The sequence below is a fragment of the Podarcis melisellensis genome (assembly GCF_964234715.1).
Source record: "Podarcis melisellensis genome assembly, chromosome: 6".
Lineage (NCBI taxonomy): Eukaryota > Metazoa > Chordata > Lepidosauria > Squamata > Lacertidae > Podarcis > Podarcis melisellensis.
In genome coordinates this window covers 47218938-47245628 of record NC_138538.1, presented here as the reverse complement: position 1 = coordinate 47245628, position 26691 = coordinate 47218938, and the positions used below count along the sequence as shown (strand labels likewise).

Below are 26691 nucleotides of genomic sequence, written 5' to 3'. Positions count from 1 at the left end.
GGTTACAGACACTTCAGGTTACAGACCCCGTTAACCTAGAAATAGTACCTCAGGTTAAGAACTTTACTTCAGGATGAGAACAGAAATCGTGCGGCAGCAGCGGGAGGCCCCATTAGCTAAAGTGGTACCTCAGGTTAAGAACAGTTGCAGGTTAAGAATGGACCTCCAGAACGAATTAAGTTCTTAACCTGAGGCACCACTGTGCCCATAAGGCCCTGCTAGTAAGGACAGCTGAAGGGAACCAGGTTTAAATCCTGGTTTGTTCAAACAAACTGTGGCATGGCAGTCTGCCTCCATGTCATTTATTACGATACCTCATTTCCTTTCCTATTTAAAGAGGGCTCCAAGAGGGTTACACATATTATTATATACCTATCCTCTTTGCTGCTCTTTTTGTGATGTCAGCAGCACAGGAAAAGAGGGGGAAATAGGCTGTGGCCAAATTCTGAGAGTCATGACCTGCTTCTGCTGTGAAACTCTGCCAGTTCCTGCTCCAACTGGAGGGCTGAGATTACATTCTGAGGCTCAGCAAGGCTTTTTTTGTCTCTCCACCACCAGCCTCACGTTCAGGCTTTGGTCACCATGCAGTCAGAGTGATGGTAGGTGGCAAAGGAGTAGAGATGACGGATCATCGCAGCTGCAGCTACTGACAGCGAAGTGAGGCGACCTCTCTCCCTACCAGCTGGAGAGAGCATTGATTAAGAAAATTGCAGAGTCCGAGGGCATGGATTTGCCTGATGCTGATTCCCCCAGAAGAGGAGGGGAATTTATCCTGCACTTGCCATCAGTGAGCAAGAGTCAGCTTGATAAGCTTCCAGCAGCACCGGTGTGGCTATTAATATAATGTACCTTGCTCTATTGAACACCCACTCTGAGCCCTAATACCTACATGGTGATCAACTCTCCATCAAAGGACAGAGGCAAGAGAGGGTCTGGTCCTAAAACACAAAGAAGGAGAAGAAGAAGAGGAGGAGGAGGAGTTTGGATTTGATATTCCGCTTTATCACTACCCGAAGGAGTCTCAAAGCGGCGAATATTCTCCTTTCCCTTCCTCCCCCACAACAAACACTCTGTGAGGTGAGTGAGGCTGAGAGACTTCAAAGAAGTGTGACTAGCCCAAGGTCACCCAGCAGCTGCATGTGGAGGAGCAGGGAATCAAACCCGGTTCACCAGATTACGAGTCCACTGCTCTTAATCACTACACCACGCTGGAGGGAGGGAAATAGGCAGGACTAAGAAGAAATTTAGGATCAGCAGCAGGTTCAAGGTAAATGATCACAGAAGATACAGGACAAATAGAAACAGGTAGTCAAGTCAGGGGTGATATAATTTAATGTGAAATGATGTTGTGCAGAAATGGTTAACCAGCCTACTACATCCAGTATTTCCTGCATCTCTTTCAGGGGCTGTGGGGAAGATGAATCCAAGAATGGCAAGGCAGCCAAGTCAGTCTCAGCTTGCCTCTTTATGGGTCAGTAGGGCAAGGCCAAGCTTCCCAACAACACCCTGGCTGCCTTCCAAGGTCAGGTCAATCCATATAACCATGTTTTTGGTTGCTGAACATTAGCATTATGCAATATGCAACCAAACCATCGGTACCGAGAGGAGACTGCTGAGAATACGAGTGTGGCTGCTGTTGCAAAATATGCACATATCCAGGAGTGTCAAGTTGTCTCATACAACAATATTCCATTTTAATGACACTTTGACCACTTGCCCCATTTTCTGCCATGCCATTTATGTGAGATCCAGGTTGAATGAAGCGAGAATTATGATAAAAATTGAGATTTAAGAAAATATGGGGAATATGATAAGATGCCGTTTGAAAAGAATATCTGGGGAAACCACAGAGGGGTGGAGGAAAGTCCGAGGATTCCGAGAATCCTACTTGTAAAATGATTAAGATTTGTGTATGATGACAAATGTTAAAAGTGAAAATGCATAAACAAAATTGTAAAAATATATATGTGCAAGATCTAGATTGAGGGGCACAGTGAGGCCACAAAAGAGCCTCCTTTGACATCCTATCCAATGGCTCAGCAGATTGCCATTGGATTTCAGAGCTGACTTGCTCACTGCCTTCACGATGAAGAAAATGCACAAAGTCAAGCCCACGGCTGTGTATGTTCTAGAAGTCAGTACAGATGGCAAGAACGGGAGATCCCTCTCCATGCTTGTCACGAGAATCAGCTGCAGCTTCCAGGCATGCCTATGAAAGCTGGGCTAGTGCAGAACATCCACACCCACAATGGAAAGCTCCAGAGGCAGTTATTTGCTTCCTTCTGACTTGTACTGCTTGCGTGGGTGAGCAGGTGGGTGATGTGGCAATGGGTGGCAAGTGGGGATTGCTCCCAGGTGGCTTCAGAGTCACTGCCTCATCTGCCCATCCATCTAAGCAGCACCCATGAGAAGGACGCGCGGAAATTATTCTCCCACTTTGCTACTTCCCTAGAGCTATTATCACTTTGCTCCGACAAGCGACAGCTGAGGATCACTCCTCCCGATACCTTGCTACCTCCAGTGGGGGAAGTGGAGCCCCCAGCCAATTGCATTTATCTCTAGAGCAAGCAGAGTCTTCTCCTTCACATTCTGTGTATCTGAACAGAAGGAGCTAGCTTGATTCCATGCATCCCCTCATTACGAAAGCACATCAGCTACCTGACTGAGTAGCTTCTACTTAACTCTCCCGTTGCCTGAGATGTACTGAACTTGCCCTTTGGAAGATGCATAGCATGATTTACTTGTGCACCAACATCTCTCAAGGCATAGAGGTGCACCCAATGTGCCAAACACATTTGGAATTGTGAAGAATGACTTCTGTAATAGAAATCGAGATTCAAGTGACAAGTGACTGTCATGCATGGAAACCGTGCTGAATCCAGGATGTGGGAGCGGGGTGGGGTGAGGAGGAAGGATAATGAATCATTTATCCTTGGTTTAAAAAGTCAAAAACTCTCAAAGCACAGGCATCACACGAGGAGAGGAGAAACAATCTTGAATTAGCTTAGCTGGAAACTGTGCTTAAGAAATCTGCCGCTATTTTGCTAGCATGGGATTTCAAAATCACCAATGAGAAGAGGCCCATAATTGTGACTGGAAAGGTCAGAAAAGCTCTCCAGCAGGCTGTTCCCACTGCCTACATGTCCCAGACCTTTGCTGGAGGAGGACATCCTGGCTGTGAAAAAAGCCAATTAGAGCTAGAGGCCGACTGCAATAAGTGGCTGCAAACTCATGTCAATGGCCAGCAAGGTGTGTTGGAAATGCAGAATCTGCCCATGCCTTCCATGCTGTTGCACTTTGTCAAGGCACATCTTCTGATGAGGCGAAAACACTAAATGGGGAGCAGCAGAAAGCCCCATATGGTGACATCCTAAGGGAAAAACTTCTCTGGATGTCCAGTGCAGTTCAGTATTAAGACCTGAGGCATTCCTGTCCCTTACCATAAGTTGACTTGAGGCCTTGTTGTGGGTGACTAATAAATTGAATAAATATAAAACAGTACTTTGTAAATTACCAGTGGTTTAATAGTTAAATGCTAATCACAGAAGTTGACCATAAATCTAACTGTGTGTTTGTGCATCCAGGGTGGGGTAGCAGGTAGAGTTTAGATTTTCTACCTCACACACCAAAATTTATTATGTTTTATTGTGTTGTTATGTGTGCTGGAAACTGCCCAGGGAGCAGGGGTAACCCAGCCAGGTGGGTTTACAAATTATTATTATTAGCTGGCCCCCTGGGTATGCTGAGGATGGGTCTGTGGATTAGTAATACCAAACGCTTCATTCTGTGTTCCATTATCACTTTCACTGAAGCAACTCTCTAACTTAGTAGGCTGCACACAGATGTTCAAAACACAGAGGCCATTTACGTTCTGTCTCCCAGGAGTTGGCTGTTCCCAGGCCACCCTCTCCTTCGTACTATTAGCACCAAATCACAGACTAGGAGATGAAAAGGCAAAGTGCTGTGTCAGCAGCTCCTGCATCTTCTGTCAAAAATATGCCTGATACCTGGAGGGAGAGGGGGAAGAGACACATGCCAAAACATAGGTTCTGTAGCTGCGCTTGAAAGGCCTGCTCACACCTCCTGGAGATCCAAGCAGAACGAAGATTGTGCTGATGTAGAGGTACATCTTCTGCTCCCCTCTGTGTTTGTTATTAAATCAGTGCAGTTGCTGGTTTGCCGGGAGCTCCCTGACATCTCGCCGGCTCTGCCTGTTGCCGTGCAATCAGTCTGTCCACGCTAAACACAAAATGATTCTGCACTGTGGCCTAGGAAGGGTTGCTGTTTCCATGGAGGATAAGATTATATTTTACATGTCTAAATACTAATTGATGAGGAACATGAGCAGAACATGTGCTCATGTCCTGCTTGGGGGGCTTCCCATAACATACCCTCCAATATGGCGTGGCCCAAATTTGGGACACCATCTTCCAGGTCTGAAATCCTGTGTGAGTCACACGGCACACATGTGTTTTGGGGCACTGTGCGAGATCGCATACCCGGCAAATGCTTTTTTCAGGGTGAGATCTCAGCCTGAAATTGTGCGAGAACAAGCGGTCCAAAATGGCCTCCGTACTCTAGCTCTGCGCCAGGAGAAAGCCGCCCAGCATGAGGCGGAGCCTGCCGCCCCTGCTGCTGCTTTGGAGCCGCTGCAGCAGCAGTGGGGGGCAGGGGGCGGGCTCTGCTCTGCTCCGCGCCACCCATACCCAGCATATAAGACGACCCCTGACTTTTAAACCTCTTTTCCGGGGTTAAAAAGTCGTCTTATACGCCGGAATCTACGGTATGGCAAGATGCATTTATTGTAATTATTTCTAAATTTGTATCTATATACATAAATCACCATATGTAGTTTTATGCATATTATTATCTTATTTTGTCTTCTTTTTTGGATGATGCAAATCCTCTTTACTACCTTATTTTCTCCCCACCACTGAAAAACATCGCAGGGGAGTTGGAGAATCCCCTTGAACAGCGTGGAAAGAGCCACAGGAGGCTGCTGGGGAAGGAGGAGGTGGAGTCATATGTTTGGTGTGGGCACCTTGCACAACTTTCCCAACAGACATTTCAGGAAGTGCAGTATGTGTGTGGGGTGGGGAGATAAAGTCCTTTCCCCACACTGTTCTTTCTGCTGACAGGTCTCAGGATCCAAGTCACTATGCCCCAGTCTTTATTCCCCTGCCTATAGAATGGGAATAACAATGACCTATATTACAGGGTTCCTGTGAGGCAGAAACAAATGAGAATTGGGAGTGCATTTTTTTACACATGAGAAGAGCAGTGCAAGGATTAAATAATGATTTGGAAATCTGCTTCCCTTTATTGTTTCTTTATATCCAGTCAGGGTCGGCACTTTGTACCTGCTGCTTCTCTAAGGAGAAAGCATGGGGTTCTGACTTATTTCCAGCAGTAATGATAATTAATTCCACAGTGGGTTTCCATAATGCCCCCCACCCACTAGGATGGACTGCCTTGCTCCTTGCAGTCACCCTCCCGTGGTGCTTTTGAATTAAAAAGGCAGCTTCTCAAAAGACAGAAAAAGTGAATCTTTTTCCCCCACTCTATGAATCTTCATTTCCAATTATGTCTGGCAATTGGAAGTGGTCCGTTAGCTAACGTTGCCATATTTTAAAGTAAAATTCCTGACACCCGTAAAGTTGCTGGATTATTTTTTTTTAAGGAGACCACCAAAATTGTTGAGCTTTTCTTTAGAAACCCACCAAAATTGTTGAGTTTTTTTTTAGTTTTGGGGAGACCTCACCCCCCCAAGTAATTTCAAGCCTTTGGAGCTGCCATACATCCGGGTTTCCCCTGACATTTTGCCAGTTCAGCAAAATCCCCGTCTGAAAACCAGGACATATGAGGAATTTTCCTGACCCATGGCAAGCCTACCCTTGGCACCTGCTGCCTTCCTGGGGCTCTGGAGGGAATGGAAAGCTACACTTGTATGACTGTATTGTCAGAGTTTTGCACTCCCAACAGTTGCTTCCCATTGTGAGTTCAGAAGGGAGGGTCAACTGCAGGACACAGTCTGAATCCCCATGCCTTTCCTAAAAAACACCAGGGCTTATCCAACATAAGATTTTGCTAGGCTGATATCCTGAAAATTTTCCTAAACCTGCTTTGGCACTGGCGGAGGAAGGGGGATGGAGCAGGTGCGGTCCACCTGAGGGTGTCATCCCTGGGGGGGGGGGGTGTGACACTGCCGTCCTGAGGTGCATAGCCGGAAGCCGAAGCAGCTAGCTCCGCCTCTGTGCTTTGGCCAACCTAGTGTCCTCTAGCTGTTCTGGACAATCACTCCCATCAGCCCCAAACCAGCTTCCCCATGCAGAATGGGCTTGATGAAAGCTGCAGCCCAAAAACTTCTGGAGGGCAACAGGTTGGCATTCTAAAATTTAAAAGCTACTACTGCCAGAAGGAAAAATAGCATTGAGCGAGAAAAATGGGGGGAGGGGGGAGTCAGAAGCTGAAGAGTTAACAGGGCATAGTGAGCTGGGAGAGTCTGTGGAGAAGAATTCGCGGTTAAAGGAAATTCAAGTCCAGACAATTAATCCAAAATGTAACACAAGAGAAGAATCAGCAGGGCAATCAAAACAGAGCATCGAAATAAGTAAAACAGAACAGCAAAAAGGATTTGCTTAGTGTCAAACTAGATGGGACTTTACACATATTTTTAAGCAGTTGGCTTAAGACTAGCCATGTTTCAAAAAGCGGCCCTGGGACCCCGATACAAAATGGGATCATGGCACAGCTGCTATTGATTGTTTTTGAAACAATATCCTACTTTATTAAATGACTTATGTACAAATCACAGTTTCCTGTGTCTGGAAAAAATGGGAAACTACAGCTTGCTTCAAATCACGAGCAGAACTTTCCATTTTTCTCTTTCATAAAATCTAAGGAGCGGGCATAAGCCTGAGGCTGGCCATAGTGTATCATCCTGAGATGGGTTCAGCATTACTTTTGAAAGAGATAGATGGCATGTTAAAAATGAAAAATGAAAATAAATAAATGTAGGGCTGGAGGTAGTTGGAGATGCATTGGTTTACAGAATCTGCACCGAAAGTAATTTTGAGAAACTGGAGAACGGGACCAAAAATAATAACTTGAAATTCAATAAAGACATATGTAAAAGCATTATACCCGGGGAGGGGGGAGGAATCCTCAAAAATTATATTTGTTTTTCTAGAAATATGAAATATGAAAGAAAACCAACCAAGATAGGCATTTCCAATACAAGCTAATGCAGATTGCAAATTAAATAAGAGGCAGATGCCACTGTGGGATGCATTAATGAGTCCAGAGAGTAGAAAGAAATGTGATAAATGATGTGGATTATATATATTAGCCAAGAGAAAAGGTTCAAGGAGCTGGATGTTATCTGCAGCACACATATACATATATTCAAGTTTATTGGAGAAAAATATATATTTAGCATTCCTAGCTCTCCATTCCCCTGCCTCCACATCAACATATTTGCTCAAAAATATTGTTGATTTCAGTGGAACTGATTTCCTAGTAAACGTGTTAAGCATTTAAGACACTGCGCGAAACCAAACATTAGATGTCTCCCTCTGTAAATGCTAGCAGAACTTATGTCATGTGGTTATGATTTCCAGAGGAGTAGCATAATGGCATTAGCTGTCACAGACTAAAGCCCACTTCTTCAGATGCATGAGGTAAAATCTAAAGGCTCATTCTCAGCACCCTCGCCTGTAATTCCCAGGAGTCTTTGGGGGGAGCCGTGACTATTAAACTGCTACAGAACTGATATGGAGTGCATATATGTGCATGATTTTCTCTTGTGCTTTCATTTAATTTGACTGGGCAAGAACACCTTGGCTGCAGGCTGCATCACGCATTAGCAGCAACGCTAGCCCACATTTTTATCTACGTAACTATGAATCAGTCAGGAAACCTGTACAGTGGCCTTCAGTAGCCTGGTGCTCTCCAGATGTTTAGGACTACAACTCCCATCAGTCATTGCTGTGCTGGCTGGAGCAGATGAGAGTTGTGGTCCATAACATCCTGTAGGAACCAGGTAGACAAAGGTTACATCAAAGGATCTCAAATAGGAATAAGACTTGTGTGATTTCATCCTCTATTGGTTTGTAATGGCTAAAGCTTTCTGCCTAACTTTATAACTTTGCAGACAAACAACACCAACAACAACAACCCATCAGGCCCCCAGCAGATGTAGGGAGTGAGCACTCACATCAACGGCTTCTCCAAGCGGCTTCCTGGTGACCCAACAATCTCACCCAGTGTGCAGAATGTCTGGCCAAGGAAATCCTGGTGAAGGAAATCAATATAATCATTATGAAACAGCACAGGTCCATTGGAGCTATTTCCCTCTGTCCAGGGATCCCTGGAAACTGAAGATGAGAAGATGGCCTGGTAAAACCCTTATCTATTCATGGAAGAATCCAGTCAACAAATTCAACATTCCTGTGGGGATTTCTTCATTTCAGTTAAAAATGGAAGAAAAAGACCATGCACATCAATATTTCCTGCCTGATACAATATATCAATATATTATTTTGCAAGAGGAAGAGCTGACTTGTTTTTTTAAGGATGGTTCAATTTTCCCAAAGCTGCAGGAGAATTAAATCAGCCCTTCAGCCAAGCCGCATGGCTCCTTGCAACAGACGTTACTGGAGCAACGGGAAACTGAACTAAGAGGAAGTGGCTTCCTTACCACACCGATAATCCCTGAACTGGGCCCATGGCATGCTGCTCTAATCCTACAACACAGGAGAGGCAGCTGTTTCAGATCTAGTCCAAGGAGGGCGAGATACCAGTGCCAGAGTCTGGGTCTGATTGGCTTCTATCCATCTGTACACAGATGGGTTCATGTCCTGCTTGGTCCTGCTTTGCAGTGAAGTTGAGATGAATTTGGCTGTCCTGCCTTCAACAACTCCAGGTTGTACTGGTAAAACAGAGGCTGGAGGAGACAGATGGTAGGCTGGCCAGGAGTTTTTGTCTGACATAGCTCCTCAAACCTACTTTGCCTGCTCATTCCAGGACTTTTGTTTCTGCTTGATTTCCATCCTCTGTGAATCTCTGCTTTGGGCCTGCCCTGAATTCCTTCCCAGTCTTGACTCGTTGTCTGCCCCTTGGAAGCATCCATTCCTTGTGCATGGCTTTGACCCCAATCTGCTTCTGCCCTGAACCTGCTGGACCAGATCTGGCCAAGGCTAACTGGGTCTTGTGGCACTAGAGTCATTGTGACTTATCAGAAGCGAGAAGTGGTGGGGAGATGGATGCAGTGCTCCACTAGGGTACCAACTCTCTGCAGCTTCATAGCTCTGCCTCCCAGTAAGACACAGCGATGCCAGTGCACTGCCCCTCCTCACTGGTTGCTCCTGGCCCTATATGGTCCCTTGCCTATTAGGGTGGCCACATGCAAGAGGACAATGGTCCTATTTTCAATAGCTGTGTGTCACATTTTTACACATCTATTTTCTCAAACAGCGGCACCAGCATCTGCTGAAATTTCCTCTTCTGACCAGTTATTAAAAGGTACAATAATCCTGCCTGCCTTTTCACGTGGTCACCTTACTTCTATGAGCAACAGAAAAACAGTAAGTAAATAATGTTCTGGGATGATGGAAGTTGTAGTCCAGCCACATCTGGAGATCTAGAGCCCCCCCATCCCCCCCCATTCCCTGATGTAGGGAAATTAGAGATAGAAGAACTGGAGGATGAATCAACAGAACAAGTAAAGGAACCTTAAACTAAATGAGGAAAAGGAAACGATAACCAGCTAAAAGAAATTAAAAGCAGAGAAATTATTATCATAATCATGCATGCAGACAAGATAAGGGAGGTGTCAGAATACTAAACAGAAACCGAAGCTGGGAACAGGGAAGAGTGATTAAAAAGAGAATTGCAATAATCCAACAAGGACAAAAAGAAAGAGAGAATGAACCAAAGTATAGACAGAATCAGCAGAAAGAAAAGACTGGATTTTAACTGGGTTTTACAACATAGGGGAGGGACCATTGTACAAAGCACTTGATGATTTGCATGCAGATAGTCCAGGGTTAAATCCCTGGCATCTCTGGTTAAGAAATGTTCTGCTAGCAAAGGACGGGGAAGAAGACCTCTGCCTGAAACTGAGGTGAGCTGCTGCCAGTCAGAGTGGGCAATATTGAGCTAGACAGGCAAATATTCTGACGCAGGATAGGACAGTTTTCTATATTCCTACCAATGGAATTGTAAGGGGGGGGGGAGGAAGACAAGGATGAATGGGTAAGTATCTCAGAATGGATGTGAAAGGATCGCACGAAGAAGCAGAGAACGTGCCCTTAACTTACGTGTTTTGACAGGTCCGGGCTCTTGGAGTCCACATCATAGCTGCACAGAAAGAGAAGCAGAAACCATATGTCACATTCCAGCCATGTCCTGCCCTGGCATTTTGTACTTTGCAAAGCCTATGCAGCAAATGAGAGCATGGCAGGTAGGAGACTGCAACATCTGTGGAAAAGGAAACAGCTGCAATGGTTTTTAAGGCCAGGCAAGCAACCCCACTACTTTCCTTATGTGGGTTCGTATGCTCTGCATCTTGAGAGCGGACTTGAACTGTCTCCTTTATCCATTACTTAAAGCAACCTTCCGTTTCCTAACCTGTGGCCCTCCATATATTTTGGACATGTGCTCCCATTAGCCCTAACCAGCAGGTCCGTGATGGCCGGGACTGATGGGAATTGTAGTACAAAACCTCTGGAGGGCCCCCGTTGTGGAAGTCTGTATTAAAGGGACAGTGGGGATTTGCAGGAGTAGCTGCCAGGGAGGGAAGAGTTAACCCCACCCTCTGTCCGACCAGGAGCTGTCCAAAAACCCTTGCTTCCCTCTCCTCCCCACATAACAACTAGGTCTTAAAACACCTAAAAGGCCTATTGGCACAAATGGGAGTTTTCTTTCCCAAGCCGAACTGTCCTGCAGAGTTGTTGATACAGGACAAACAATTATTTGGATAGTATCTGTTCTGTGCTGGAGAATGGTTTGTATGGGATAAAATGGCAAAGAATAATTATGAGGAAGAAATTTGTGTCAGCATGACTTTCTGCTCCTCAAGGGTTTTTTCCCATGCCAAGGGCCTTTGGCAACATTGCTCAATAAAGTACAGATCTCCTAAATAAGGGGGAACTTTGGAGAAGCCAATTTCGGGGCAGAACAGTGTAAGAATTCTAAAGGAGAACTGACAAAGCCTGGCTCGATAAGGCAATAATCCTGAGATTAATTGGAATTATTGCTGCCCTTGAAGCTCTGAATAAAAAGAAGTCTGTTGAATTTCAATGCACTTGGGGCTCCTTTCTGTCTTTGCAAATCCTAGCAAGGGAAATGCGCATGCTTTCTCTTTCCAATATTGTCTCACCAAGCCATCGGATGTTACCCAACCAGACACGTTATTGATAGGCATTGGGCCTCTCCAGACTGCCTGCCTGCCTGCTTTTTTGTAGGTGTACAGTGGTACCTTGGGTTACATACGCTTCAGGTTACAGACTCCGCTAACCCAGAAATAGTACCTCGAGTTAAGAACTTTGCTTCAGGATGAGAACAGAAATTGTGCTCCAGCATCACGGCAGCAGCAGGAGGCCCCATTAGCTAAAGTGGTGCTTCAGGTTAAAAACAGTTTCAGGTTAAGTATGGACCTCCGGAACGAATTAAGTACTTAACCCGAGGTACCACTGTATTCTTCAATGTGTCATTGACACAGTACTAGTGGATCAGTGTGTGGATTTACACTGGGCCATCCACACATCAGTCCGTTCTATTCATTGTTCTGTGGCGCTTCCCCAGTGTCGCTACCGTATTGCCATCTGGAGAAGCACTATAAGCAAAGCAACAGTGAGAGTGTGCGGAATATACTAGAACATTTGTGGTGTAAGAAATCGCAGCATTTCAGCAGGGACCGGCACTGACTAGAAATAAAGCAATATGTCTACCTAAAAACATTTGCAGGCTCAAATGGCATTGAAGGCGGGTTTGCATATAACTGCCCCGATGCCATAATGAGCACAAATTGTCATGAATGCACCATAAAAAGGACACATGGAGGGGCCATTGAAATTCTCTTTGCACCTTCTCCTCACCCACACTCAGAATGCCCTGAGTGAAGTCACTCACAGATCAAAACGTAAATTCTGCTTCTCTTCAAAAAAGTAATCGAGGATGAACTTGCGCACGAAGTCAGGGTTCAAGGTGTTGTCAATGACTTCAGTCCTGCCAAACTGTGAAGGGAAGGAAGACAAATGAGATACAGTGGTACCTTGGGTTACAAACACTTTGGGTTACAAACTCCGCTAACCCGGAAGTAGTACCTCGGGTTAAGAACTTTACCTCAGGATGAGTACAGAAATCGTGTGCTGGTGGTGTGGCAGCAGCGGGAGGCCCCATTAGCTAAAGTGGTAGCTCAAGTTAAGAATGGTTTCAGGTTAAGAATGGACCTCCGGAACAAATTATGTGTGTAACCAGAGGTACCAATGTACAATGATGCATACAGTGGCAGGCGGAAGCCCCCAACCTCATATATATGGTGCTGAGGCCTGAGTTGTTAGCGACTGACCAGGAAATGGGCTTGTGGAGAGTCGCTTCATTCAAACTTCAACCCAATATGTGGTAGGGTCATGAGGAAAAGTACTGAAAATGAACCTGACAATATCAGAATGCCTTTATATAGATTGGTTGACAAAAGCAGGAGGCAGGCAGTCTGCTGGTTACATTATTTATTGTTACGTTTATATTTCACCTTTCCTCCAAGGAGCTCAAGGCACACGGTTCTTTCCCTCCCCATTTTACCCTTACAACAACCCTGTGAGGAAGGTTAGGTTGAGAGATGGTGGCTTGCCCAAGTTTCATGGCTGTGTGGAGATTTGAACCCTGGTCTCCCAGGCCCTAGTCCAACACTCTAACTGCTGCAGCGCACTGGGAATGCTCAGTCACTAGGTGCAAACTAGTTGTGTGTTGCAGAAACTGATGCACATGGTGCATCCTATGTAACTCAGCCTACTAAATAGACACTGCTGAAGGATATGGGAGTGGTTTGACCTTTGCAGAGATAGAGAAGGGTGTGTGCGAAAAGAAAATGTTCAAACTGAGGAAATGCAACAGCGAAAACAGAAAGGGGGTGGACAAGAGAGTCAGTGTAAAGACAGGAACCTCTTAGATCTGAAACTGCCAATTTCTTGTTTGCATTGTAAGTATGGTAGCAAAGGGCAGCTGTCTTTGCACAAAGCTAGCCTAGCAAGAGTTCATAAAGGCTGTGTGATTAAGTCTCTCTAGGTGCATCAATTAAACGGATGTTAATTATACGTCATCAGTCCTCAGGGGGTCACAGAATAGCGGGGTGGACTTACGGAGCCTTCCTGTCTGCTAACAATTAATATCTTTAGGGGATAAATTAATCCTATGACACAATCATGGTTCTCTCTCTCTCTCTCTCTCTCTCTCTCTCTCTCTCTCTCTCTCTCTCTGTATTCCAAATGGCAATGGGTGGCTTCTGATGGGAGATACTTCCAAGACCATGGAGAAAGGAATCTGCCCTTGAAGAAATTCAACTTTCGGCTGTTGTACAACCTGAGAGGTAGGAGAGCCTTGTTGTCCCTTGTGAACTGAAGGACAGAAAGGTAAAGCTATAGAGCCCCAGGACCTGATCATCTCTGTAAGAGTGCTGACTTTGTCAGCTGACCACTTGATGGAACTCATTTCAATTGCTGTTTGTAAAGTAACAAAGCACAGACCGGAACAAACCTAGGAACCTTGGCAGTTGCCTTATATCAAGTCAGACCATTGGTCCACCTAGCTCAGCACTGTCTACACTAACTGGCAGTCACTCTCCAGGGTATCAGGCAGACACCTATCTCAGCCCTACCTGCAGATGCCAGGGACTGAACATAGGATCTTCTGCATGCGCTTTGCCATGACTGTGAGTTTGCACTGGTGTGGTAGAAGCACTGTGGGTTCAGTCTCTTTCCCAACATGTATATGCCATGCATGGGGAAGAGCCATGGCTCGGTGATAGAGCATCTGCAGGAGGTCGCAGGTTCAATCCCCAGCATCTCCCAGTAGGGCAGGGAGAGAGATTCCTTCCTGAAACCCAGGAAAGCTACTGCCAGTAAGTGTAAACAATAATGAAGTCGATGGACCTGTGGTCTGATCTGGTACAAGGCAGCTTCCTGTGATCCTACATATTTTAAGAGCAGAGAATAAAAGGGAAGTATTCTTAATAGGACTGTGGTTGTGAAAGAACAGCTCACTGAAATTCCTGTAGGGAATCCAGGCTTCTAGATTTCCCCATATCTCTGCCTTAGAGATCATAAGATACCCAAAATGGTTGGGTGAGTTAATTCATCTTCTTTTGCAAAGGCCTTTAGAGACAAGCAGCACATCAGACCGCTGGAAATTTGTCAGATTTGTCAGAAGCTGGACAGCATCAAGAGTGTTACTTCATTTCACTTTCACAACAGCTATGAAGGAGATTAGGATAAGAGAAAGTGATTTGGCCAAGGTCACTCAGTGAGATCCCTGGTGGAGCAGGGATTTAGATCCAGGGATCCCCTTATCCCATCACTTTCGCTATGACAACATTTAAAGAGGATGGTTCAGTTGTGAACTGATTTTTTTTTAATGTGATCTGTTGCATGAAAGACAAGTCCCAGAAAGGTGTTGATATTGGAGTGTTCCACTTCCTGGCTTAATCCACATTGCAAAGGCTACCCAGAAAATTGTGGACTGCTCAACTCAGCACATTGTTAGGGTGTGTCATTTAGCTCTCCAGCCATCCCACCCCTCTATTAAATCAATTCATAACAGCTTTCTCATTTCAGGCTCTGTCTCACAATGGCTGTGTGAAGCCACCTGCAGACTCATTTTTTTGTCTTTCATGAGAAAGAGAAAACAAACCCAACAGGGGGAAATATCTCATTGAGGCACTTGGATTTATTTGAGCTCTGCAAATTAGACTGATCTCAGTTACAGTGATCATAACACTAAGCTGATCATGGGAAAACCAAGCTCCTATTATTATTATTATTATTATTATTATTATTATTATTATTATTATTATTATTATTTCACCTTTCTTCTTCTACATGTTTTAAATTATAAACTAGGTAGCAGTAGTCTTTGTGTATACTTTGTACAGTGACTAGTGAGTTTAGGTGATCACAACTACTAATGACATTGCCATTACATACCCTCCAACATTTCTCCAATGAAAATAGGGACGCCCCATTCCATAACGATAATTTTACTATTTATACCCCACACATCTGACTGGGTTGCCCCAGCCACTTTGGGCAGCTTCCAACATATATAAAGACAAAATAAAACATTAAACATAAAAAAACCACTTCCCTATACAGCAGGTTTCCTCAACCTCAGCCCTCCAGGTGCTTTTGGCCTACAACTCCCATGATCCCTAGCTAGCAGGACCAGTGGCCAGGGATGATGGGAATTGTAGTCTCAAAACATCTGGCGGACCGAGGTTGAGGAAGCCTGCTACAGGATTGCCTTCAGACGACTCAGGGGGCCGGATAACTCCATACCCTCCAACATTTCTCCAATGAAAATAGGGACATCCTAAGAAAAAGTGGGACATTTGGGGATCAAATCAGAAACCGGGATGGCTTCTCTAAATCAGTGACATCCCTGGAAAATAAGAACACATGGAGGGTATTTCATTATTCTTAAGAAATATAGGCCTCTGCCCCAATCTTAAATCATCATTCCAAAATTTAAGCTTGCCCGTATCATTATTCCTTAGTTGCAATGGAAACATGGCAGGCCTTGCTTGCATTTTTCTGTGTGTGATACTCAAGAATTAGGATGACGGGGGGATAATCGGCAAGAGGATTAATATGCAAACATCTCAGCAATAGGCCAGAGGGGGAAAAGCTTTAAAGTCCTGTTTTATTCTTATGGTTCATTTCTTTCACTCTCTTTCTGTAAGGCAAAGTGTGAAATTTAGGCAAAAAAGTGACTCTAATGATAAGAAAGAGATTACATGATACAGTGAGAATCCTGTGGAAGTATGAATTATTATGGCAAAGGAAAAAAGGAAACTAGGAAAACACACATTTCTGGCTGTGAATTTCTCTTGCCCCAGAACTCCCATTCCTCAACCTCAGCTTGCAGTAGAGGTAAACAGGGTCAACACAGAGCATTGCTCCCCCAGAGGGAGCACCTGCCCTGCTCTGCCCTGGATAAAAAGAATCATGGTGAACAGAGCAAAGGCCGACATCTCTGATAATGAAAAGTTGGACTTTCCTTCCATCTCATCGCCACAAGGTTTAGCATAAATAAATCCATGCTTGCCTGTTCAAAATATTTACATTTTGTTGACTGAAGGAGCTAAGCACAATATATAATTAAAACTAATTCCCATATAGTTGGTACGCTTGCCAGGCAGAGGTGGCGAACGGAACCTCTTTGTCTGAGTCACTCTCAGGATGCATCTGTTATGTTAACCAGGGAGACGGACAGATGCCAGAGCTTAAAATAATAATGTGGAATAATTCTCGCAATTTGCCCAGAGGGCCACCTCGTCACAGGCTGAGCATCTGCTCTTTTTGAGAAAGCAGAGACATCAAGGTGTTTTCAAGCTGAACGTTTCTTAATGCCATTTTTTAAAAAAGGAATTCAGGAGAGATTCGGGAATTGCACTATTGGCAAAGCTACTTGGGGAAATAAGAAGATAAGACAGGCCTGTTGGGTCAAGCCATTTAGTGCAGCATCCTGTTGTCACAGTGGCTGACCAGATGCTTGTGAGGGGTCTGCAAGCTGGACATGAGAGAAACAGCACTCTGCTCACCTGTGATTCCCAGCAAGTGGTGTTTAAGGTAAAGGTAAAGGTACCCCTGCCCGTACGGGCCAGTCTTGACAGACTCTAGGGTTGTGCGCTCATCTCACTCTAGAGGCCGGGAGCCAGCGCTGTCCGCAGACACTTCTGGGTCACGTGGCCAGCGTGACAAGCTGCATCTGGTGAGCCAGTGCAGCACACGGAACGCCGTTTACCTTCCCGCTAGTAAGCGGTCCCTATTTATTTACTTGCACCCGGGGGTGCTTTCGAACTGCTAGGTTGGCAGGTGCTGGGACCGAGCGTGGGGATTCGAACCGCTGACCTTTTGATCAGCAAGTCCTAGGTGCTGAGGCTTTTACCCACAGCGCCACCCGCGTCCCTTAAACGGTGTTTAGAGGCAGGTAAAAGGTAAAGGACCCATTGAAGGTTAAGTCCAGTCAAAGGCGATTATGGGGTTGTGGCACTCATCTCGCTTTCAGGCTGAGGGAGCCAGTGTTTGTCCACAGACAGTTTTCTGGGTCAGGTGGCCCGCATGACTAAACCGCTACTGGCGCACAGAGGACTGTGACAGAAGCCAGAGCGCATGGAAATGCTATTTACCTTCTCATCACAGTGGTACCTATTTATCTACTTGCACGGCGTGCTTTCAAACTGCTAGGTTAGCAGGAGCTGGGACAGAGCAACGGGAGCTCACTCAGTCGCGGGGATTTGAACCGCCAACCTTCTGATCAGCAAGCCCAAGAGGCTTATTGGTTTAGACCACAGCGCCACTCACGTCCCCTTGGTATTTAGAGGCATACTACTTCTGAGAGCACCAGCCCAGGAAGTTTCTTCACTTAAGCCAAACAGAAAATGGCACCCTCCCCACCTCCTCCTCCACTGCCACCGCCCCCTCCACTGTTGTCTCTGCCTGAGGTGATTGGAAGTGGCCCACAGAAGCCCAGGCAAGCTGAAGGAGGCTGAAGATGAGCAGGCAGCAGCAGAGGGGCAGAGGTGGAGGAACAGGAGGAGGCAGGCAACAAGCGACAAACACAGGAGGCAGAAAGTAGCACACTCCTCAAGGCACAGCTCTGCCACCCCTTCCAGCTGTCCCCAGCCTGCTGCCTAAGGCAATTGCCTCACTGTGCCAGCCCTGACAGCAGAGGTAGAGCATAAAGGTAAAGGTAAAGGGACCCCTGACCATTAGGTCTAGTCGCGGCAGACTCTGGGGTTGCGGTGCTCATCTCGCTTTATTGGCCGAGGGAGCCAGCGTACAGCTTCCGGGTCACGTGGCCAGCATGACTAAGCCACTTTCTGGTGAACCACAGCAGCACACGGAAACACCGTTTACCTTCCTGCCGGAGCGGTACCTATTTATCTACTTGCACTTTGGCGTGCTTTCAAACTGCTAGGTTGGCAGGAGCAGGGACTGAGCAACGGGAGCTCACCCCGTCACGGGGATTCGAACCGCCGACCTTCTGATCGGCAAGTCCTAGGCTCTGTGGTTTAACCCACAGTGCCACCCATATCCCATGTTTAATTTCTTTACATGCAAGAAGGTTTTGGCAGGGGCCAGGGAGGAATCAGACATGCAGACCTCCTTGTCCAGCCTGAAGTGACATTACCTAAGATAAACTTGATACTGCTACAGGTATAAATACGGCCTCTTACAACTATTCACTGCTCTCATGCCTGAGCACTGAAAATCCTGTTCTTCCACCCCCCACACTTCTGAGATAAGATTGGGGAAGCACCCTTCCAAGTCTTTATTCAGGAGCTAGAAAGAAACCGAAGCTTCCTGATGCTCCCTCTTGCACCCCGTACCAGCTTCATGCTCGCAATCACAGAAGAGCAGAAAATACGCAGATACCATCCCCAATGACTGGTGATGCCAGAATCAGAGCTCTTTCTTCTTGAGTCCTGAGTGGCTGCTCTGACAGTTGAGCTGTTTCAACCCCTAGACAGAGGCTTCAATTAAGCCAGCAACATTTGCTCAAGCACTGAACAGGACCAATTTCCTACTTTCCTACTCCACATCATCCCATGATGGTTACTGTTTTTGCACATTTCTCTCCCCCCCCCCCCATGCTTCTTTATTGCCTCCACCGGGAGGTGAGATATGGATGATGGGTGGATAGGTAGGAGCTGGGGAATGCTAGCCTTGCAGCTGTATGGCAGTGGAGATATAATACAGGAGGCCAAAGATAGCCTCAAATATTATCTCCAGATATGGGGCAGTGCTTCAGGGAACAATTATCTGTGATGAGTGGCAATATTAACCACCACTTCATTGTGCTAATTTGTGTCCATTGTGCAACAACACAGAATGCCATAAAATGTTCTGAGAAGCAGCAGATGAGTTGATAGGCGTGGAGCCTGCTTTTAATAATTAAAGTCAACTCTGGACTTAAAAGTTATTTCACACCAAGGGGACTTTGAACCTCGACAGAATCGTGAAATGGACCAGGTCCCCATCTTAGGGGAGAAATCAAGACAGCTCAGTGTAAGCAAGCAAACAAATTTCAACATCGTCCAATGGGACAATGTATATTTTATGACTCAAAAAGTGTAAGAGTGAGCCCAAGGGAAATACCAATAGGTACAAGATGGTTTCAATAAGAGTTGTTTACCATGCTTCAACTCACATGCTTTTGATTGGCTTATACAGGCAGTACAATCAAGAGGAAACTCTTTTTCTGGATAGTAGAACATTAGTTGGCATGTCAGGAGCCAGAAATCCAAATGTTTTCCTGCCATACACACACCTGAAGGCAGAAAACTAGTGTGGCAAAGAGAAGTCAAGTCTTTTCCCTAGTTTTCCTGTGGCAGCAAACCTCCTCCCTGCAGGAAGCATCACACTATAAACTTAATGGCCCCTCCAGGCTTGTGGTTTTTTGTGGGCATATCCTACAACATGTCCCTGATGCAATAATAGAGGATTAGTGATACATTCAACTGAGATTGCATTTAAAGGGAAGGCATACTTTCCAGAACAGCCATCCTTTGAAATTCACACTTCTCTGAATTTTGCGATGCAGTTATCCAACCAAGCAATATGTAGACAAATGCACATACTAGCATAAAGTGTCCATTAAAATACATATATTAATTGAAACATACAAAAAAACCCCATTATTTTAGGGGGAAATATGCATATATCAGGCAAAATTGAGCATATTAGGAGAAATTTCCACTAAAATGCTAATGAATTTTAATGAAGACTAAAAAAAGAAAAAGAAATCGCAAACTCAAACAAGCAAAGAAGAATTTTGCACCCCACACAAGTCATTACAGCAGCACAGTCAAACATCTTCTCATGGGAAATTATACAAACTTCCAGGCAATTTTCCCACTCAGCCCCCTGCAGCTTCAGGAGAGAGAGAGAGAGAGAGAGAGAGAGAGAGAGAGAGAGAGAGAGAGAGAGAGAGAGTACATCCATTAAAGAATATTTTCATGATTTAATTTTGTAATTTCTTATATATAAAAACTAAATAATTAAAAGTGACATTTTCTAGTTTGCTTGTCATTCTTCTCTTCTCTTTTATTTTTTCCTTCAAGATGCATGAATGCCTAAGCTGCAGTCCTACCAGGGAATAAGTCTCACTGAATTCAATGGGACTGACTTCTGAGTAGAAATCCATACACTTGCATTCTAAGTATCTATATAGAATGTTTCCTAGGTGCTCAAAGCACTTTGAGCACATCCCATCAGCAATGCAGTAAAACAGGCCAATATTATTATCCTCATATTACTGCTGGGTTGGAGGGGAGTGAGCCTTGAGAGGTGGTGACTTGCTGTGCCCACCCAGGGAATTCATGACTGCAGTGGGATTTGCACCAATGACTTCTTGGCGCACAATTCACCCTGTTAATTACTACAGGAGCTCTCGATAAGCCTCCCTCTCTTCACTTTCACAAACAACAGCCCATGGTGTTGATTCGGCTATTATGCAGCTCACGACACTGATTTGGGTGATACAAATGCCATCTTCAGAGAGATGCCAGACCTCTTCCTTTTTAGTTTGGGAGCTTCCTTTTTAGTTTAGGTGCAATACCATGGACAGCATCACAAAGAGCTAATTTGGGCTCCCCATTTTACTACTTGCCCAATATTCTCTAAACAGAGCTCCTGATCCAAAGAACTAACAGTTATTGTTGATGTTTAGTAGTTTAGTTGTGTCCGACTCTTCGTGACCCCATGGACCAGAGCACGCCAGGCACTTCTGTCTTCCACTGCCTCCCGCAGTTTGGTCAGACTCATGTTTGTAGCTTCGAGAACACTGTCCAACCATCTCATCCTCTGTCGTCCTGTTCTTCTTCTGCCCTCAATCTTTCCCAACATCAGGGTCTTTTCCAGGGAGTCTTCTCTTCTCATGAGGTGGCCAAAGTATTGGAGCCTCAGCTTTACAATCTGTCCTTCCAGTGAGCATTCAGGGATGATTTCCTTAAGAATGGATACATTTGATCTTCTTGCAGTCCATGGGACTCTCAAGAGTCTCCTCCAGCACCATAATTCAAAAGCATCAATTCTTCGGCGATCAGCCTTCTTGATGGTCCCTCTCTCACTTCCATACATCACTACTGGGAAAACCACGGCTTTAACTATACGGATCTTTGTTGGCAAGGTGATGTCTCTGCTTTTTAAGATGCTGTCCAGTCTTGCCATCGCCTTTCTCCCAAGGAGCAGGCGTCTTTTAATTTCGTGACTGCTGTCGCCATCTGCAGTGATCATGGAGCCCAAGAAAGTAAAATCTCTCACTGCCTCCATTTCTTCCCCTTCTATTTGCCAGGAGGTGATGGGACCAGTGGCCATGATCTTCGTTTTTTTGATGTTGAGCTTCAGACCATATTTTGCGCTCTCCTCTTTCACCCTCATTAAAAGGTTATTTAATTCCTCCTCACTTTCTGCCATCAAGGTTGTGTCATCTGCATATCTGAGGTTGTTGATGTTTCTTCCGGCAATCTTAATTCCGGCTTGCGATTCATCCAGCCCAGCCTTTCGCACAGTGGCATAGTGTGGGTTGTCAGCACCTGGGGCAAGGCAAGTAATTTGTGCCCCCTAACCCGTGGATTTGCGCCCCCTAACCCTAACCCCCAGATGTTACGCCTGGTGAGGCCGGCCCCCCCTGCACCCCCAACGCTATGCCACTGCTTTCGCATGTAAGTTTCAAGCACTGGTAGTGTGTTAAAGTGGCAATATATGATAAACAATAACTGTCTTTTACAGACCAGCGACACTCAAGTCTGGAGGAGTGGGGCGGAATCCTCCAAATGCAAGTAAATATAAGAAAGAATGGGATTTTATCATTCCTTTTTTTTCCTTTTCCAAGTTTCCCTTTCCCTGGGGCGTCAAATTGAATGGGTTTGAATTCTACGCTGAGACAATTAAACCAACTTAAAGCCTCCTACAATTAAACCAGTCTAGCAATCTTTCCCATGTCTGCTCATTGATGTCATCCCACACTGCTTTATGCATATTCAAATGTTTGAATAATTATGTTCCACATTCAGGGGACTGCTGTGGAGAAGGCCTGTTCCCTTGTTTCCGCCCAGCATGCCTTAGTCAACGCAGGCAGGAGGGCCTCTTCTCCAACTGAGCGCATGGGGTGGGCAGGAAAGCCAAATGGGAGATTTGATCTTCCACTGTCCAGCAATAGTAAATTCTCCAAAAAAGACACACACCAACAGCCTATAGAGCATGGATCGCCAAAGTGGCTCCCCCAGGTGTTGCTAGGACACCCATCATCCCTGACGGCTGGTTATGTTGGTCAGGACTAATGGCAGATGGAGCCAAACAACATCTGCAGGGCACCATGTTGCTACTCTTGCTATACCTTAATTCTCCCAAGATATCTCTGCACAAACCTCCCTGCACACAAACATGGCTTGTAGCACAGATACAAAGCTGCCCTGCCCTGAGGCCATCTGACCCCTTACTAAGCAGGCGCCCAGCGAGAGCTGAGAGGTTAATTGCCATGGAGAAACAACTGCCAAGCTCCCCTTACAACAGCAGCTCAGCCAGTAAGTATTGTGAGAATGTCCTATGTTTAGCCCAACAAAAGTAGGTTCTGCAGTATTACAAATAAATGAGGATCTTGTTTGTATTGTAAATGCAGACAGGCAGGTCAGCGCTCTGCAGCTGCATTTTAAAGGATCCCTTTTTTACAGATGTGGCGGCTTTTTATTACGGGGCTCCCACCGCCTGCCTGCAGATATGCGGAAGGGAATGTCCATGTGTGATAACTATCCGTGCTACTATACTAGGGAACAAACAAGGTTAGAATATCCTGAGCCATATTGCCAAGAACGTATCACAATATTGACTCCTCCTTGTATGTATACTTCTCATTTGTTTGTACGTAAATATTTGCATGTGTTGCTGGGTACACTCAATTAGGACTTGGCTGCCTAAAACTAATTGCTAGAATCTTCCTGCCAAGAATAATTGCTTTTTTTCCAAGAAATGACTTCTGCATATTGGCACCACAGCTATCACTAGACGCTACACCACCCTGGGTAGGCAACCGTTGACTTCAGGCATCGGGCTAAATGGGATTCTGCTCCACAGCTTTATTTACCTGGTGATTTATGAGCTTTGGACCCAAGCAGCAGCTCCATAATGCCCGACCTCAGGCAGTCCTTGCATTGGCCCGCTGTAGCGTCTCCGTCTTTTTAGTGCACTGGATTAAGCTGAGGAAAGTCGCTTATTACAGAGAGGGGACTAAATGCAATTTGGTATATCCTGCAAGTTCTAAGCAAGCACCCATGAAGCTGACTGAGGGCAGGGGTGGTTTTAGTGTGGCAATACCTTATTCACCCGATTGGACCGGCCTCCACTGCAATAGGCCCAGCATGCCCCTTAAATTTTTAGTTTTTCCTTCCCTTATCCTCTGATTCCCCCATAGAGAAGCCTCTCTGAGGATTTTCCAGCTTAGCTGTACCTTTTGCTACATTTCTTTGAGCTCTGTCTTTTCCCGCTGCTAGAGATATGCATTGTGGTTTGCTGGCATAATTCTAATTTCTAGTTTAGGTTTCTCAAGACTGGACTGTCTTGTATAACTTCCTAAAAGCACACACGCACACAGAGTAAATGACAAACCAAAACCACATTTGTTCATCCAACAGTCAACAATTAAAGTGCATATTAATGTAAAATGTACCTTCTTATTTTATAAGCATAAATATATCTCTGAATCATCCGCCTTAATCAAAATCTGAAAATGAAATTAAGCTTAACCATGTGTAATTTATTGCAATCTTCTCTAATGAAAGTTGTGATTATAAAAGATAACTGAGGGGGATATGAATGCTTTAAATTAGGATTAATTAGGTTTTTCTCAGCATTGTACAAAATTAGGACATGATTGCACATTCAACCTTCCGCAGGCAGAGCTACACATGGGGGGTGGTGGAGGGGGGGACTAGATAAAGGTCAATGGATCTCTCCTTCTCCCCCCATCACTGGCCAGTCCTTGGCTGGACTCACACACAATGAGGCTCTCACTTTGATATAGATATATAGATATAATGTGTGTGTATAAAGACACACATGAATGTGGATGTGTGTTTATTTGTGTATGTTTATATGGGGGTGGGGTGGAGGGGGAGAGAGTGAGATTGATGCATTTTATATAAATATATCAAAATAATCTCCTTATATGCACCCAAGATCTCAAGGTGATGCATATTGGGAATAAATAAGACAATAATACACAACTACATGAAATCAGAGACTAAAAGTGATTATATAAAAATAAAAGCAATTTAAAACCTCCAATCATCCCAATAATAATAATAATAATAATAATAAATCTCCCCAGCCACTCTGGGCGGTTACCAATCAAGTGTTAAAAACAGTACAGCGTTAAATATTAAAAACTTCCCTGAACAGGGCTGCCTTCAGATGTCTTTTAAAGATAGGAAAGCTGCTTATTTCCTTCACATCTGAAGAGAGGGTGTTCCACAGGGTGGGCGCCACTACCAAGAAGGCCCTCTGCCTGGTTCCCTGTAACCTCACTTCTCGCAGCGAGGGAACCGCCAGAAGGCCCTCAGTGCTGGATCTTAGTGTCCGGGCTGAACTATGGGGGTGGAGACGCTCCTTCAGGTATACAGGACTGAGGCCATATAGGGTTTTAAAGCTCAGCACCACGAATTTAAATTGTGCTCAGAAACGTACTGGGAGCCAATGCAGATCTCTCAGAACCGGTGTTATGTGGTCCTGGCGGCCACTCCCAGTCACCAGTCTAGCTGCCACATTCTGGATTAATTGCAAACATTAATATAATCAATCACCATTAAAACAACCGTCAGCAAAAGCCAGCGAAGAGGATACAAATTAGCAACCAAATGCTTGACATTCAAAGTAAGTATTGAGCTGGTGTCAACGAGATACCACTGAGGCCAGGTGGGCCTTCCTGGAAACAGCATCCCTTCAGTCTGGGGCTATTGCTGAAAAGGCCCCATCTCTTGTAATAGCCCCCCATACTTCTATAAGACGAGACCATACAAGGAGGGCCTCAGATGCTGACTTATGGGTCTGGTTGGGTTCATGCTGGAAGAGTTGTTTGTAAAGTACTGGGATCCTCAACCATATATGGCTTTATATGTGAAAGCAGCACTTCATAGTGGGCCTGAAAACATACCAGAAGCCAGCACAGCCAGAGTAGAATCATTGTTATATGACTGAACCCTCAGTCTGGCCACAAAACAACTGTTGCAGCTGCAGTTTCCAAGCCATCTTCAAAGGCAGTCCCAAAAATAAGAGTACTCTAACCACGATGATACCAGGGCATATACTACTAAAGACAGGTTACCAGCATCCAGATAAGGACGCCTCCACTCCAGAGACCATAATGGATCCAGAAGTGTCCCCAAGCTATGAACCTCCTCCATCAATGGGGAGTGAGACCCCACCCAGAGCTGGGAGAATGCCACTTACCCAGACAGCAGAACCACCCATTAACAGTATCTCTGCCTTATTTGGATTGAGCTTCAGTTTATTGGCTCTCATCCAATCCATTATCTCAGGTAGGCACCAGTTCAGTGCATCCACCAAAAAAGCCTCTGGCAACGAAAAGGAGAAGCAGAGCTGCGTGCCACCAGCATATTGATGACAATGCACTCCAAAACTCTGGGTGACCCCACTCCATGGTTTCACACAGATGTTCAATAGCAAGGGGCTGACTAATTCCTTCAGCACTACTTTATGGAGTCACCCATCTAAGTGGCGCCAAAACCACCACAAAGCAGTACCACCCACCTCCGATATAGCTGCTTCAGAAGGATACTATTAAGGATACTCTGGCCCTCCAGATGTTTGGGACTACAATTCCCATCATCCATAGCTAACAGGACCAGTGGTCAGGGATGATGGGAATTGTAGTCCCAAACATCTGGAGGGCCGGAGTTTGCCAATGCCTGGTTAATAGCATCGAAAGTCACCAAGAAATAAAGGAGGCTCTCCTAGAAGCTAGCTGGGATGAGAGGAAGAGGAGAATAGTTCATTGAGCATCTTTAGGGCTTGAAACCCGCTCAGTTACACTGTGTGGCTAATGCTGGGAGAATGGAGTTGCTATCTCATGCACTCACAGCAGCTAAGTCAACGGCCTATAAGCAGGATGTGCTTGTAAGGGTATTCAGGAAGCAAGTAGTATTCATTTGCCTTTTATTTTTTTCTCTCTCTGGCTTTTGGCTGCTTGTTGTTTGCACCCATCAAAGGCTCCACTTATATGCTCATAGCATCCTGGACAGCACAGCATCCTGGAAAGCTCAGTCGGTTAGAGTTGGAATGTCGCCTGCACCACACATACTAATAATATACGATATCCAAGTTGCTTTGCTGGGCCCTTTACAGACCCCCTAGTGGTCTTCCATGTCATAGAGGGGAAAGCTGTGCAGGTAGTAATGTG

General features: G+C 45.3%; 1 protein-coding gene across 2 annotated transcripts in view; it reads right to left on the bottom strand.

The window, feature by feature from the left end:
* CPNE5 (copine 5) overlaps positions 1–26691 on the bottom strand; it is a 124191-nt gene that overhangs the window by 65134 nt on the left and 32366 nt on the right. The window contains exons 1-3 of one of the 2 annotated variants that reach the window (XR_014169413.1): positions 12133–12144; positions 10320–10359; positions 8216–8292 (exon numbers count right to left, since the gene is read on the bottom strand). Coding sequence is in view for 1 of the 2 variants with exons in the window: in XM_081915405.1 (XP_081771531.1) it covers positions 8216–8292; positions 10320–10359; positions 12133–12289 (274 nt within the window). In the remaining variant the exon portion in view is untranslated. Of the gene's footprint in view, positions 1–8215; positions 8293–10319; positions 10360–12132; positions 12290–26691 lie in introns of those variants that run through there. The other variant, XM_081915405.1, reaches the window with a different exon arrangement.